Source organism: Rutilus rutilus (assembly GCF_951802725.1).
Source record: "Rutilus rutilus genome assembly, chromosome: 16".
Classification (NCBI taxonomy): domain Eukaryota; kingdom Metazoa; phylum Chordata; class Actinopteri; order Cypriniformes; family Leuciscidae; genus Rutilus; species Rutilus rutilus.
The window spans coordinates 27,647,803-27,664,685 of NC_140224.1; the positions used below are offsets into that span (position 1 = coordinate 27,647,803).

At 37.9% G+C, this 16,883-nt stretch overlaps 1 protein-coding gene across 1 annotated transcript; it reads left to right on the forward strand.

Moving 5' to 3' along the window:
* The first annotated feature begins 4,791 nt into the window (after positions 1 to 4,791).
* cpn1 (carboxypeptidase N, polypeptide 1) lies at positions 4,792 to 15,913 on the forward strand. The gene is made up of 9 exons (XM_084434126.1): positions 4,792 to 5,114; positions 8,210 to 8,406; positions 9,048 to 9,203; positions 12,041 to 12,217; positions 13,342 to 13,453; positions 14,107 to 14,246; positions 14,971 to 15,070; positions 15,155 to 15,273; positions 15,374 to 15,913. The coding sequence occupies exons 1-9, from the start codon at positions 4,880 to 4,882 to the stop codon at positions 15,488 to 15,490; spliced, it is 1,353 nt and encodes a 450-aa protein (XP_084290252.1). The 5' UTR covers positions 4,792 to 4,879; the 3' UTR covers positions 15,491 to 15,913.
* The last annotated feature ends 970 nt before the right edge of the window (positions 15,914 to 16,883 follow it).

The window sequence follows — 16,883 nt, forward strand, 5'->3', positions numbered from 1 at the left end:
AAGGCATCTTGCACCATTTGTGCTACGGATAAGAATAATTCCTATTGGGTGTCTATTATAAGGTGCTTTGGTGGCAGAAAGCAAAACCTCAAAGCAGTGTGTTAAAACTACTCATGCTACCGAGTGAGCCTTCTTCCACTAAACTCCCACAGTACTCACAGTGTGGAGTTTCCACCGGCAGCTCACAATTTTCAGTCACACTTTATATTATGTGCCTTTAATAATGTACTTTATATACAGTATCAGGTGTATTTAACTACTATGTACTTGGATTTAAAAAGTTAGGAACAATATACTTATTGTGTTCATGTTGTATTGCAGGTAAATAGGTATATAGGTAAAGTTAGGGACAGGTTTGGTGTTGCGTTTATAATTAAAGTGTAATTAAATATTGTGTTACATGTAATTACAGAAATTAATTACATCAGTCACATTTATAAAAATACATGTACAATGTAAAAACATGTATGTACACAGTAAGTGCACTGTATCAAGTGATTCATTTCAATGTTATTACAAGGTACTCAAAGACACTTGATGGGACCCAATTTTCTGTCTCTGACATAAGCAAGCTTAACAAGTAGCTGATTGTTTTCCACTTAAAAGACATCTCTGCATTACATTATGGTAAATAATGTATTAGAGACAGACATTATTACCATAATGTAAAGAGACAGAGTGCATTGTGGGTAATAAACAGTAAGCAATACAGTGAATTAAGAATTATGAAATGAAATGGCCAACACTTAAAATGGTGTGACTGTCCTACAACTTGTCCTATAACTTGTTAAATTGGATTTTAAAACCTTACTTACTCTCAAAATCTGTTTTGTTTTGTAGAAAAGTGCAACTACTCTGTTGTAATAAAGCAGACTGCAGAAAAGTTCACTTGCTTCAGGAAGATGGGGGAACGTGCCTCAATTTGTACGTCTGATCAACGGACACCTTCATGTCAGATTGAATACAGTCAAGGGGTCATGTGCTTAAAATGGCTAGCAGACATTGACCTGATCTGTGTGAGCGATTCTCACGAGACACTTAATGGTAATAAGTGTCACAAACCTTTTCAGCATTGTAAAATATAAATGTTAGAGGCACACTATGCAAGCTTTGTACCTTAATATAACAGCTTTAAGATAATTTCGATGGTAAACGAACTCGTAGTAGGGCGAATCATCCCGATACCAGCAATGCAGGTTTGAGAGGTGGCGCCCTGCCAAATCTCGCGAGAACCACGACTTGCTTTACGGCACGACGTCACATACATCAACAACATATGAAGCAGCCTCTATGGAAGACACTAGCACGCATTTCAGACGTGAATCATGGCCGAGTCGACGAAAAAGACGAAGAAAACGCGGTCGGAAGAGTGCAGAGACGGCTCTGCGTGAGTGGTATTTACGACAGTAACGTTAAATACAAGTACTCCACAGCGACTCTAGGGGTCGCTGTTTGAGAAAACCGGAAACTGCATAGTGTGCCTTTAATTTTTTGATTTTCATATCTAAATATCTGTTTCTCTTACACAGACGAAATCAAGTGTGCCCTCGACCAGGAATGTGAGTCAAAAAGCAGTCATTCTTAATTTAGTTATGGTATACTTTATTGTGAAGCAGGTCTTTTTTGGGATGAATTATTTAATTGAACTATTTTGTTTTGTTTTTAGCTATCAGTTGCAGTGGAGAGTACCAATCTGGTAAAAGTTTTCTGTTATTTTTCTACGTTTTCTAAGCTCATGTTATTTTGATAGGAAAACAATTTCATGGCTGCACCCTAAAATTAAATGATTGTTGGTTTTTCTTTTAGAACCCATAGATTTAGTGTCAACCGTGTCAACCCTGTCTACTGCCGCCGCCGAAAGATGCTGTAAGTGTGCAAGACTGAACAATTACGTGATTGCATTCATCATATAATAATTCCACACATCCATGTACCTAAATCGTTGCTCCTTTTGTTGATTTGCAGGCAAACCTTTAACAACAGCATGTGTTGTTATGACCTTCATCCACTGGATGTCACTAAATCCGTTTTTCTAAAAATTGAGTGACACATTGCTCATAGTTACAACCATGAGCTGTTGACAAAATTAAACAATAAACATAGAGATTTTTTGTTTATAGGTTTGAGAAATGTGTCTGAGAAGAACAGGAAAAAAAAATTCTATATAGATCTTTTTTTTGTGTGTGTGTGTGTGTGTGTGTGTGTGTGTGTGTGCACATTCCTAATGCAATAAAAGTCACCAAGTTTCGTAGCATTCTGATTAAGCTGTGATTTTTAAAAATTCAAAACAGAAAATGTTCCGGTCAAAATGACCGAAGAGCACCTGAGTAATGGGTGTGTTTTGGGATTTACGGGCGTTACACCATAATAGTCTCATTTCCCATTCCTTTAAATGCCAGTTGAGCTTGCGCCATGGCAGATTCACTATTTACATGACGCCCGGGAGTTTCAGGCCCAAGACCGGCCCACTTTTTCCATGGTGGAATTCCAAATTAGCACTTTTTCCAAATTGGATAAATGAAGCAACAGTTCAGCTCTTACTATTGTGTAGTTTGTATTAAAGGGATACTCCAATTTAAAATGAAAATTCTGTCATCATATACTCACCCTCATGTGAGTGAATTTCTCATGAATTTCTTTCTTCTGCTGAACAGAAAGGAAGATATTTAGAAGAATATCAGTAACCATCACTGACCAGTTTCTGGTCTCATTGACTTCCATAGAAGGAAAAAAAATATACTATATGGAAGTCAATGAGACCAGAAACTGTCTGGTTACTGATATTCTTCTAAATATCTTCCTTTCTGTTCAGCAGAAGAAAGAAATTCATACAGGTTTGAAACAACATGAGGGTGAGTTGACAGAATTGACAGGACTTGATTTTGTCCCTCAGTAATTGATTGGATCGCATTTGTTAATTATTGTGATCTCATGTGAGTGACAGGTTGCTAGAAGGGCAGGATTATTGTCCCGCCCTCATGGCGATGCACACGTCATCAGAGAAGAGATGTCGGGAATACAGCCCAGGCTCATTAGAAAAACGTACCTGTGGCAAAATTTTTGCAAAACGCAAAATACGTTGCGCGAAAGTGAAATGTCAAGTGAGTGTCGCTAAAAGCGTGTTTAATTTTTTCCGGAACAGATGAATATGAATATGGCAACGTTTTATTACGTTGGAGCTTGTACGTATCACTGCAGTTCTGAATTTAAATGTCCGGCGATTGGCACTAAAAGCTTAATGCTCCGTTTTAAAATAGCGTATTTACACTAAACCCTAAACCTACCCGATAGTGTTAACAAAAGCAAATGTGACATAAAAACGCAATCGTAACCATAACATTTTGATTTTAGCTTGTTTTTTGTTTTTATCATGACTTGTCTTTCACGGGATTCCTACCCGAGCTCTCCGCATCACAAGTACAATTCTGTACCAGAGCTACTGAACAAGCTGAGATGGTTAAGTGATGCAAACTCTGAAATATATTTGTTTACAAATCATGCACTATGGTAAAAAAAATAAAAATTGAGGTCATAACATAATTGTGCATGGAGCCGTGTGAAAACAAGTCTTTATTAATCTATAATCTGCCCCTGTAATCATAAATGTGTGTGAAAACGATCAAAAGTGCTTGCTGTTTTACTAGTGTTCATTTTCAAATGTTGCCACAGGTAAGTTTTTCTAGTGAGCCTGTGTTGCGGGAAGATAATGAATTAAAAAAATAATGATGTGCACGCATAAATAATTTATTATGCTTTATTCCATAAAAAATAAGAATCGCCAGTTTTGATTTCATGATGACTTTTAACTTCCCCTTCTTCTTGCAATGACATCTCTTCTCTGATGACACATTTTTCGGCGTGAGGGCGGGACAACCTGTCACTCACATGAGATTACAGCAATAGCAAACCACAACCATCCAACAATCCAATCAATTCCCGATGGACAAAATCAAGCCTCACCCTACATTTTTTTCTTCTTCAAGAAGCCGTTTCACTTGGATATACATTACAATAGGGAAGAAAAGCCTATCACAACTTCCGTTTCATGCAGACTTTAAGCCAAATGGCTAGTCTGGCAACAGCAAGGGTAGTCGGTAATGACAAAAACACATGGACAATTGAGTAAACAGCCTGCTTGTTCGGTCAACGCAAAAGGTGTTACATTTCCACCCGTGGTGTTATTGAGAATGAATATAAAATCAGTAACAAAGCAACAACTGCAGTACTAACATTCAGGTTATAGTGAGTGTGATGGACAGCAGCTCCTGGGGTTTATAGTAGAGGTGATGGGAGGAGGGTCTCAGGGGGTCAGTTCCACAGCGCTCATTTGAAACCTTTGGTCCCCCATGGTCTGTTTTCCCAGAATGCCCAGTAGAAGCACTAACCTCTCAGGCTCAGAGTGTGTTTACTCTGAGTTAATGAATGAGCTAGTGTTGGAGCGAAAGTGGGAGAGTAAATGCTAATCACATCCCTTTCCCCAAAAATAAAGCCTCCCTTTCCTGTTTGCTTTTATTCCTCTTTAGTTAAATCATCAGTAATCATGCTTTCAAAAGCTAGTCAGAGACTAACCGCAGGTCATAGCACTGAAAAACACAAGAGGGGGAGGTTTGGTGTGTGAGGAGCGTAAAGCCAAAGTTGAGGTGTCATATGTGATGTCAACTCTCACATCTCCAACAATGCCAATTGAGTAAACACACACAAATGGTATGGGTGAGGGAATCAGAAGAGAGAGAGAGAGAGAAAGGAGGGGCCGTCCTTACTTGCTCTTCTAAGCGGGAGTGAGAGGAGGTCCAGAGGGAGGAGGCAAACAGGGAGAGCAGGATTGAGAAAGAGAGCGAGGAAAAGAAGTGGCGCTCTGTTTGCGGAGCAGTCTGGGACCATGCTGTCAGGCAGCTCTCTGATCTGGATTGGGGCGCTGCTTCTGGGGCTCGAGGCTTCGTTGACCGGGGCGTCTGACTTCCAGCACCATGGATATGAGGAGATGGTGAGAGCTCTTTTTGCTGTCCAAAGCGAATGCCCCTACATCACTCGCATCTACAGCATCGGTCGCAGCGTGGAGGGACGGCACCTATATGTCCTGGAGTTCACTGATAATCCTGGCATCCATGAAGCATGTGAGTCTTTTCTTTACTCTTGTACCAAGGCATTAAATTCCTCACATATAGCTCAAGAAAACTCTTGCAAGTTGTTCCTACTGAGGCTGTAAGGCTGCCAGAGCTGCCAGCCCAAAGTATGCAATCAAACCAAAATTATTGCTTAATTGTGGTTTGATTGCATAATTTGGGCTGTTTTCTGAGATAAGCACTTAACAGTTGAAATCAAGCTTTGACTGGTCATTCATGAGTTTGTCTGGCCAGCCAACGTTGACCGTCAATTTGATTTATCTTGTTGCTCCTCAAACACTCAGATACAGCAAATTGCATTTAAGAATGGACAGTAATGGGTTTAAGGGGGAGTATGTGCCTGGAGATGTGGTGTGTTAAATGTTGCAGACAGGAGCAAACACCGGTCTTGTTGTTAATCTAAAACAAAAACATTCCCACTGGAATGAAAAATCGGAATGCTTAATAGCTCAATTGTTTTCCGTAAAAACAGAGAGCAAATGGACACTTCTGCTTCTCAGATGATTCTATTGAGAACAAGAGCTCATTAATCTTGCATGTGTCTCCTCTAGAGTTCCAGAAGAGAACAATATCTTAAACTTACCTTAGATTGGCCAAGAGACCAAAGTTTAGGAATCAAATCCCAAAATTACTTATCAAAGATGAAAACAAATGATCTAGTTTATGCTTTGTAAGCCAACAATTGTCTCTATTTACAAGGAATTTCAGGAGAAACATCTGATACTTCAAAAAAAGATGATTCAGAACTCCAATGTATCTTTTGAAATATGAAAGAACAGCTGCTGAGCAGTAACATTTCCCTCTTTGTTTCAGTCTGTAGACCTTGTTCCTTTGTTCAGTCAAATTCAAAACACTCTGCTACTGGAAGTAGTTAAGATCCATCACCAAAAGAAGTTAATAAATCAGCTTTCGAAAGCAAATCAATTTTTGCCATCAGATGTTCTCTCCAAAAATAATCTTCTTAATTAGTATTTTGCCTTGTTTTCCAGCACAAATATCTAAACAAAATATCTATTTACTTGAGAAGCAAAATTACTTAAGATATTAAGTTTTCAGTAACACTTTAGTTTAGGGTCCAATTCTTACTATTAACTAGTCGCTTATTATCATGTATATTACTAGGATATAGGCTGTTTACTAGTAATTATAAAGCACATATTAATGCCTTATTCTGCATAACCGTATTCTACATTCCTAACCCAATTCCTAAACTTAACAACTACCTTACTAACTATTAATAAAGCAGTGATTAGGAGTTTATTGAGGCAAAAGTAGTTTATAGTTAGTTAATAGTGAGAATTGGACCCTAATCTAAAGTGTGACCAAGTTTTCCTGTCTGAAAAATCTATCAAAATTAAGTGAGTTCAGGCTTAAAACAGGAAAAAATAATCTGCCAATGAGGTCAGAAAAATAAACTTAATTCAAAGCGAAAACAAAATAATTTTCTGACCCCACTGGCAGATTTTTCTTCTTCTCATTTTAGGCAAAATCACTAAATTTTAAGCAATTTTTCAGAAAACAAGACTTAATATTTAAAGTAATTTTGCTTTTCAAGTAAATGTATCTTGATTTAAGAATGTTTAGATATTTGTACTGGAAACCAAGACAAAAATACTGAGTAAGAAAATCCTTTTTTTGCAGTGTAAAAAAAATCTGCTTCTCTTGGCAATACGCGTACAAAGGTAAAACCTCTGAGAGAATTGCAGGATGTATACATGTTCCACACAGAGTACAAAAACAGGAACCGATACAGCAGAGTGGGCAAAGTCCTTGTGACCACCTGACCCTTAAGATTTTTAAACAATGTTCATGCGTTAATGTCAAGGCCACCCATTTTGTGACTCTTTGAGCAGTGGCACAGCACAGTTAATTTAATTATTTGGTGATTAATTGGAAGACTGTGCCTGATGAGTCTGCCTGCACACAGTGGCTAATTAGATTTGCAGTCTCGCCATCACTCACTTCCGCATCAAAAAAGAACAAACGGAAATCTGCTGGTACTTGTTAGAGGAGATAATTGTGAATAATGAGCTGACAACTGGCTGTGAGACAGGAATTTCGATGAGAGTGGCCTGCTGTGCTGTTAAACCCTCAAAAAGCTTTTGTAGGAGGAAAATGATGAATTTGAATTCATTCATATTTGATACGAGCATTTACAGTGTCAGCTTACTCAACCGCATGCCACTGATGGAAAAGTGAATTTGTTTTAAAGGGATGGTTAACCTAGAAATGAAACTTCAGTCATCATTTACTCACCCTCATGTCGCTCAATTTTCTGTGACTAAATATGGTGTGTTTTTCATACAAAGATATTATATGTGACCCTGGATCACAAAACCAGTCATAAGTCGCACGGGTATATTTGTGGCAATAGCCAATAGTCAAAATTATCGATTTTTCTTTTATGCCAAAAATCATTAGGATATTAAGTAAAGATCATGTTCCATGAAGATATTTTGTACATTTCCTACCATAAATATATAAAACATTTATTTTTGTGAGTGAATGCAGCACAATCGCGAACATAAATGGACAACTTTAAAGGCCATTTTCTCAATGTTTAGATTTTTTTGCACCCTCAGATTCCAGATTTTCAAATAGTTGTATCTCGGCCAAATACTGTCCTATCATAACAAACCATACATCAATGGAAAGCTTATTTATTAATGTATAAATCTCAATTTCAAAAAATTGGCCCATGTGACTGGTTTTGTGGTCCAGGGTCACATATGGCTTTAGAAGACTTGGAATGTAATGTATAAGTTGTATGAACTTCTTTTATATGGTGCTTTTTGGAGCCATTCCCTTTCATTGTCTTAAAAAATGTACATTTCTCCTATTGTGTTCCACAAAAGAAAGTCATGGATCAACATGAGGGTGAGTAAATGATCGCAAAATATCTTGTAGGCAATCCTTGCAGTACCTTTAGAGCTTCATATTACATATTAGGTCTTAATTCATACAGTTGCTGCTTCTGAATTGCTACATATGCATGCATAGAGCTTGTTGCTTGCGTGCTATTCACGGATGTGACCCTATGACCTCATGACTTCCTGACTGGCGGTCACCTGACCTGTGTTTTTCAGTGGAGCCAGAGTTCAAGTACGTTGGGAACATGCACGGGAACGAAGTGCTCGGCAGGGAGCTGCTCATCTACTTGGCCCAGTTCCTGTGCGAGGAATACCGGGCAGGAAACGAGCGAATCACGCGCCTCATCCACGACACACGGATCCACATCCTTCCTTCCATGAACCCGGATGGATATGAGGTGGCTGCCAGGCAGGTATACAGCCCTTAGTAGCTAATCTACACTGTAAAACAAGTATACTAAAACGCCACAGCTCAAAATCCGTGACCAACAGAGCGTGGTGTGAATGTGAGCATGCATATACACTTATGTCTTCAGTGTGGCAGCTGTGGTGTGGGAGTGTTGTAAGTCTCTGGTGGCCTCTAGTTTGTTATTTAGGAATCAGTCATATCCCAGAGTGCATTGCTGGCTTTCTTTTGAGACTAATTACACCAGAAGAACTCACAAAATACATACAGTATTTTTTTCTGGAACAGAGTCCATACACCTACAACGTTCACACATCTAGAGTGCCAAATTATAGTAATACAGACTCTTCCTTGATCACTGAGACTAATTATATGTCCAGCAGTAAATGGAGGCTGAATGTGGGCACATACACCCAGTTATCAAGCGTCTCAATGGACCAGACAAGAACTAGCAAAGGAAACTATACCTCAGCATCAGACAGGATCTATTTAACGTGCTCTAACTCGCTTACACAACACACACAAGCACAATAAACTACTTGAGGTATACATTTCACACCTGACATATTGAGAATGTTAAAAGGTGATATCCTTCCCAAAACGGTACTTAAACAATAGGAAATGATGTGCTCTTTATCCGATTTACAGGGTCCAGAATTCAACGGCTACTTAGTGGGACGTGGAAACGCAAAGGAGGTAGACCTGAACCGCAACTTCCCAGACCTGAATGCTCTTATGTACTACTACGAGAAGCACAACGGCCAAAACCACCACCTTCCACTGCCAGACAACTGGGAATTACAGGTGATCATCAATCAGTGTCACATACACCTCTATAGGAGAGGAGACAATAGCTTCCATCCAAAGTTGCGAATTTAACTTGTGCGTAAAATTCGAATATCGCATAAAACATTTGCGAATAAAACGCAGTTTCCATCCAGTGAGCCGAAGAGGACAAAATCATCACTTCCTGATAAACTGCTGCTAAAATATCACTAAGTAGGAAAAGCCACTGTATATAATATTTTTTGTATATAATAAGTTATTTGCGTCTCAGAGCGCAGACGAAATGCAATAAACGTGTTATCTTGCTTTCGGAGGCAGATTCTGATCGTGTTAGACAGTTCTGGAAGGGATTTACACTGAACCACTTTGACGACAGACTTCTGAATGACCAAAACAGCATTTCAGATGCTTTGCAACAAGATTTTTCCGCTGATTTTTCCAGTTATGCGTCCCATCGCGCAAACTCACATGATTTTTTGATGCGCATTGTTTGAAGCTTGTGTAGCGGTTTGGAAGTGCTGAAAGATGTTGAGATAGACAATATAAGATCCTCTTTGATAGGGTAACGATAACACAAAATATTTGTATATATGCTAACCATTTATGTGCACTACTGTTCAAAAGTTTGGGGTCAGTAAGATTTTTTTTTTTTTTTTTAAGTAATTAATAATTGTATTCAGCAAGGATGTGTCAAATTGATGAAAAGTGACAGTAAAAACATTTGTAATGTTACAAAAGATTATTATTTCACGTATATGCTGGTCTTTTGAATTTTCTGTTTATCAAAGAATCCTGAACAAAAATGCATCACGCTTTCCACAAAAATATTGAGCATCATAACTGTTTTCAACATTGATAAGAAATGTTACTTGAGCACCAAATCAGCATTAGAATGATTTCTGAAGGATCGTGTGAGACTGAAGACTGAAGAAATGATGCTGAATATTCAGCTTTGACATCACAGGAATAAATTACAATTTAAAATATATTAAAATAGAAAACAGTTATTTTAAATTGCAATAATATTTCACAATATTACTGTTTTTACTGCATCTCTGATCAAATAAATGCAGCCTTGGTAAGCATTAAAGACATAAAAAAAATACATCCAAACTTTTGAACAGTAGTGTGTATATTTTGAGATTTATTTACCTAAAGCGACTCAGGGTTCATGTTGAGAACCCGTTCCATTTTAATAAAATACAAGAACTGTAGAGATGATACTTTTCAGTCAAAACAAAAGTCAAAAACATAGAGTGCAACCAGTTCAAAATCTCATGACTCTTATGAGCCTGAGCTTTTTATGAATTGTTTTGAATTTATTTATTATTGAAATCATCTCATCATTTTTTCTCCCCAAAGTTTTATTCCTTAACCCATAAGGAGCTTGAATCATTAAGAGGAACCGGCACTGGTGTTGTTAATTTACCATCATTATATGTGTTCCCTGGGAATCAAACCTTTGATTGGACTGATTTTGGAGTAAAATCTATGGAACAAAAGAAACCAAAAAAAAAATAAAACATGCATTGCTTATACAAACATGAAACGTGGTGACTGAATCCCAGATTCAGATATCTGTGGATCGTTCTGCTGGCCTGCCGATGACATGGGCGTTGCTAACATTATGTTCTACCAACTGAGCTACAGGATCTGTATATGTTTTCATGGGGTGACCTTTTTAATGCACAAACAATCTTGTATACATAGACATCACATAGATAAATCCCTGTTCCAATCTTAAGTAAAATACAGGATAGTGCCAGTTTCCTGCATTGCAAAGAAAAACGTTTTTGTTTTTACAGTTGGACAGCTCACTTAAGCTCTCCATTAGTCTGTTAGTAACCCACCCAGCTCTCGTTCTGCCGGTCTGCTCTCTATCAATCGCCAACAGGCCCACCTTTCACAAAATAGAGAGCCTTGGCTTGTGTAAATGGACTTTTTTTAGCTTGTACTGCTGTTAGTCTTCATCATGAGCTCTGGATATTTTGGTTTGCCTTTCACAACCTGCTGAGTAATATAAAGTAAATCTCATCTGTGTGTATCCATGCCATCCATCATGATTTGAGAATGTTACAAAGAACATATTGTGCTAGATGGAAGCAGGAACATCTGACCTTTAGTACGAAAAGTACTTTTCTAGAAATAGAATATTACACATTTCTTCTTGATTTTATGTAATAAAATGAAAGAATTCCCAGATTTTTTGGAAGAGCTCACTAGAATAATACAAACCATTTAAACAGCTCTTTCCAGGAACATCTATGTATTTTCCTTACCCTAAAATGAGAACTCCGGCTTTGGAGAAGTATGTTCACTGGCAGCCACACGTCCCTCAGGATAACAACAGAAGAACTGCAGTCGGAGGAATATGACAAGTTCCAATCATTTCTCTGCGAGTCAAGAGCTGTCACTCTCACATCAAACTCCGCTCGTGACCCTCTGACCCTAGTGTGGGTTTTGCACTACACAGACCTAAGCAGGGTGAAAAACATCTGTGTGAGTTCACAGCATGAAACCTGACTCTTCAATGACAGCTGGGGCCAAAGGGACGCTTGGTTGTTTATATATACAGATCCATGCATAATAAATACACAGTCTCTTCAAAACAGAGCACGAACGGAATCAATAACCCAGCAGCCATCTCTAAGGAGCCAACTGGACTGATTTTACTTAATGCAACAGGGTCAGGTGGAGGTTTATTATCCCTTCACCTCTAGTACCACATGTCAGATCTCTCAGATAGCAGAGCTGAAGGAATATTCCAAAAGAACGTTGCTGGAGTGTCATGGCGCAAAAACCTAAAACAAAGGCTGAAATCTGAATGCTTTTCCCTGTATTTTTGGTTCTTGCAGGTTGAGCCGGAGACTTTAGCAGTGATAAAATGGATGCAGAATTATAACTTCGTTCTGTCTGCTAACCTCCACGGTGGAGCTGTAGTTGCCAATTACCCCTTCGATAAGTCTCGGGAGCCCCGGATAAGAGGCAAAACAACATACTCGGCCACCTCTGATGATAAAATATTTCGAAAGGTATGTTGTGTTTTTTTCGTTATTTGTGTGATTTTTCTACTTTAAAAAAAGTTTAAAGGAGCCGTATGTAAGATTGTGGCCAAAACTGGTACTGCAATCACTTTCAAATTACTGTAGAGCGGTGTATCCCCTCCCCCTCCCCCCTGACTCGAGGTTGCCAGATAGGCTGTAGGATCCAGCAGGAACGTTTGTAGCTGCCGCTGTGGTAACTAGAGCAGAGCTGGCAACCCGGATGCCGAAACACTACTGACTTCGTGATTGGTAGATAGGTGGAGGGTGGAGCATCAGGCCAAAACACAACATGACAACATCAACATCAGTTGAGGGCTGCAACTTCACTTTTTAAATGACAATATCCTGGCCGGACTACTGTTGTCAGTGATATAAGTATTTGAAATGAACATGATTTCTTAATGTCTAGTGACATATCAGGGCCATTTTATGATTAATTGAAATACATTTCTTACATACAGCTCCTTTAATGTCCACAAGCAATTGTAAGCCATTTGTAAGCTTATATCTCTTTAAAAAAAAAAGTGTAAACACTGTGTTTCTGTGGCACTATCAAATCATTTTACAAATGGCAGATGGGTGGAGTTTGGAATGTTTTAAATCATTCTTTTTTCTTTTCTTTTTTTGCAATTCTGTATGGTGTCACTTCTCTGCGGAAAAAACAACAACACTTAAACCAACCTAAGCTGACTTGCTAGTCTAAGCAGGTTTAAGATGGTCTTATCTGCAGTTGTATAAACTGCCTAGACTAGTCATCTAATTTTTTTCTTTAAGACTGGTCATAACTTATCTTAGTTGCATAAAAAAGTAGATTTGCCTTTACTAACTGCTATTGGTTAGATTAGATCTATACAGAGACTTCCAGCCTGGCCAAAAGCACAAAACCCTACTAAAACAAGACAAAAGACCAGCCTGATCAGGTTGGAAGTTAAATTTAGACCAGCAAACCAGCTTGAGCTGGTTTAAGTCTTGTTGTTGTTGTTTTTTTCTCAAGGCAGAGAAGTTGCACAGAAATCACACACTTCTCCTAATGAAGAGCTGACCGTTGTTTTTCCCAATTCCCTGGTGAATATTTACAGATTTGTGTGTTTTTGTATTGTGTGTGTGTGTAGTTGGCAAAGACGTACTCCTATGCCCACAGCTGGATGCATAAGGGCTGGAACTGCGGCGATTACTTTGATGAAGGAATCACAAATGGAGCCAGCTGGTACTCTCTATCTAAGGGTGGGTTATATTTTACATACCACGGTTCTCGTTCAATTACTTCAACAAGGCTTGTGGTTTTGTCTCATCTAAATGCCTTGTAATTTAGCTGAAATTTGGAAATTACAAGCACTTTTATCTTTAAGGACATGTGATTGTGTTCTAGTTTAGAGCTTTTCACTAGTGCCAGCACCAGTGTAATTCCACCAGTGAAATTAACTTCTTTAAGGGTCAATTTTCTAATTGATTTTCAAATAAATGTTTGGATTGTCTTTGTTGTTGGTCATATATTTCCCTAAAATTACTTAAAAAAAAAAAAAAAAAAAAAAACAACAACAGGAAAGGAAACCAATACACAAGCAGAAAATGGTCATGTGTGAGCATGTGAATAGTTTCCCATATCCACATACAAAAATTCTTCCTCCTTTGTTTTTTTTTTTTTGTGCACACGTGGAAGTGTTTCTTATACAGTATGTGTGCATTTTTCCTTGCAAATATAACTTTAGAAGCTCTATATAAAATAAAATAAAACTAACAAAAATGGTTGATTAAAAAAAAAAAAGTGAATTTGGAATATGTGGGGCATCTTTTCCACTTTTGGTGGTTTTTTTTGTGCTGTACATACTACATTTTAATGTGCAATTAAGAATAATTATTCCTCAATATTTCTGAAGGGATGCAGGACTTCAACTACCTCCACACAAACTGCTTTGAGATCACTCTGGAGCTCAGCTGTGATAAGTTTCCTCCAGCGACGGCTCTCGCCAGCGAGTGGCTAGCCAACAGAGAGGCTCTGGTGTCCTACATGGAGCAGGTGAGGAACTTCCCTTCTCGCATTTGACTGTTTTACTGCTTTAGTTTCAGCTCTGTATGCCTGTAATGAAACAAGTAGAAGTTCAAACTCTGCAGTCAGAACAAAATGGAATTGGAGAGCATTGTATTCAAAATCAAACGGGTAAAAAGGGGGCCAGTATTCTAGCAGACACAGGTAAGAAAGACAAATTGGTTCACTATGGCACCAGCAGGTAATGAACCTGTCCCCAGATACTTATAATGTGAAATTGATATGAACCTTCAGGGGTCACGTTGTGAGTTCAGGTAACATTACACTGCTTGCTAGCACATTTAAAGTAATGGATGGAATCGGTTTACCACTTTGAGTGCAGTGCCTGACCATAATGAAAGCTTAACCCTTGAGCTGTGCTGGAAATCCTTGACCTTTGGTGTTCCCAGTCAAAAATGACCAGCCTTTTAAATTGCGTGTGATTCTCTCATTATGCAATTTTTTTTCAACAAATATTGGATTCAATCTTTTTGTCATCTTGTTTTCTTTCAATAAGCACAGGTTTTGAATAAAAAAAAAGAAGTAAATTTCCGGAAAATTTCAAGTTGTTATAGCCTGTGTAAGAAAAGTCAGCAAGTTTAGCAAGTTTTAGTCCAATGCGATAACGTTTACTAGCACTTTCGGAAAAAAAATTACCAACATGACAATACAACATGAGGGTGGGTTGACATTGTGACTCTCTCCTGTCCTCCAGGTGCACCATGGTATAAAAGGCATGGTTTATGATGAGAACAACAACCCAATTAGCAATGCAGTGATCTCGGTGGCAGGCGTACACCACGATATCACCTGCGGTGAGTGTTGTTCTACATTAAAAGCTGATTTTGTAGTATGTCTAAGTTTGAATACTTAATTTCATGTGTCTGATGCTGTCTCAGGGACTGATGGAGACTACTTCCGTCTGCTCTTGCCGGGCACCTACACAGTGACGGCTTCTGCACTAGGTTACCAACCCTTTACCAGCATTGTGACAGTGGGACCGGCTGAAGCTGTACAGGTGATAAACAATACATAGATACACTGTTCTTTACTGATTTTTTTTTTGTTTGTTTTTTTACAATAGCAAACTAACATATCTTATTTGTTCTTCTTCCCAGTTGCATTTCTATTTGAAAGTTCAACCAAAAGGGACAAACTTGAACGTGAAAGCTTATGCCAACAAGAAGGGCACATCGACGGCTAAGATTCCTCCCACCAACCTTGGCCCAAGATAAAGAGGAAGGTCTCTTCTCTCAAAACAGACAAAACACGTCTTTACTTTATAAACTGAAGAACAATAAAGGGAAACATGGACTCTCACTGTGACAAATCTCACCTTCCTATGTCAGGTTCTTTGTTGTTTGTATAGATGCATAAAAGTGTGAGAAATCCATATTTTGCTCTCATGTTCTCGTGGAGCTTAAATATATACAGGTATGTATGTTATATAATGGCTTTGATTAAAAGAACAGGAAGAAGTAGGTAATGTAAACAAAATATATTTCTCTTTTTATGAGAAATTAGGCATAGATTAATGAAGACATTTAGATGGACTGTTACTGGAAATTGTGTCCGAATATGATCAGAAATCAGTTTAAGATTAATTATCTTCTATGTGGATAAAAATAATAAAATAAACATTTTATCATTTAAAATGACCTAAGGTTGTTTATCTTTCTATTCTTTGGGCAGTTATTGTTGTTTTTAAGAATAACATGTTTAAAATACCATCTTGGTGCATGTGTGAATATTTGTAAAAATGTATTGAAATTTTCATAAAGGTACTGTAAATACTCTTCAGCTAGTTTATCACATGGATATACCTTTTCTTCTAATGATCTTTACATGTAAATATGTGATGTTTGATTAAACCAGCCATATTTTAGCTCGCATTTGGATGCAAACTACAAAGATTTACTGAAAGGATCTGTGGACATAAACTCTAATTTAAAGTGAATATCATATAAAGCGGTTCAAGTCAAGTCAAGTCACCCTCATTTATATAGCGCTTTTAAGAATGTGGACTGTTTCAAAGCAGCTTTACAGTGATAATAGGAAATTAAAGTAACAGAGCTGGTTTTGGTTCAGGTGAAGTTCTTTGCTTTAATTAGAACAGCATGTGCATAAGGTTGTATAGTTAGCCATAAATACATAAAAGACTTGAGAGCTTTTTCTACAACTATGTAAATCGCATCATAGGCTGAGAAATTATCTTATGAGTAATGCATACAAGTACATCACAGATGAGATAGATAGATAGATAGATAGATAGATAGATAGATAGATAGATAGATAGTATAGGATATGTGAGAATTACTTTATTATATACACCACAATTTAAAGACCCCTTAAGAATGTGAATGTCTTCATGTTTGCTTCTAGTTGCCCAGATATGTTGGAATTCCTTATTTTTTTCCCCTGAAGCAATCCTGTCTGCATTGCTCAAACCTTTTGCTATCTGGAAATCATCTTCTCAATGCACTGGAATCTTGACATCTGATTATTTATGTCTATTTAAAAAACTACAAGCTGCAAGTCTACACTCCTCTCGATTATGCTAGCTTTTATTGAGAAGCTTGCATACAGCATTTTCAAATCAGCAATCATTTGTGCTTATAATTAATATAT

What these genes read in the sequence shown, in the direction of transcription:
- cpn1 (XM_084434126.1), top strand. Translation starts at nt 4,880, where the DNA reads ATGCTGTCAGGCAGCTCTCTGATCTGGATTGGGGCGCTGCTTCTGGGG. An exon ending in ATGATAAAATATTTCGAAAG is followed by an intron (nt 12,218 to 13,341) that starts GTATGTTGTGTT and finishes GTGTGTGTGTAG; the next exon opens with TTGGCAAAGACGTACTCCTA. An exon ending in ACACCACGATATCACCTGCG is followed by an intron (nt 15,071 to 15,154) that starts GTGAGTGTTGTT and finishes ATGCTGTCTCAG; the next exon opens with GGACTGATGGAGACTACTTC.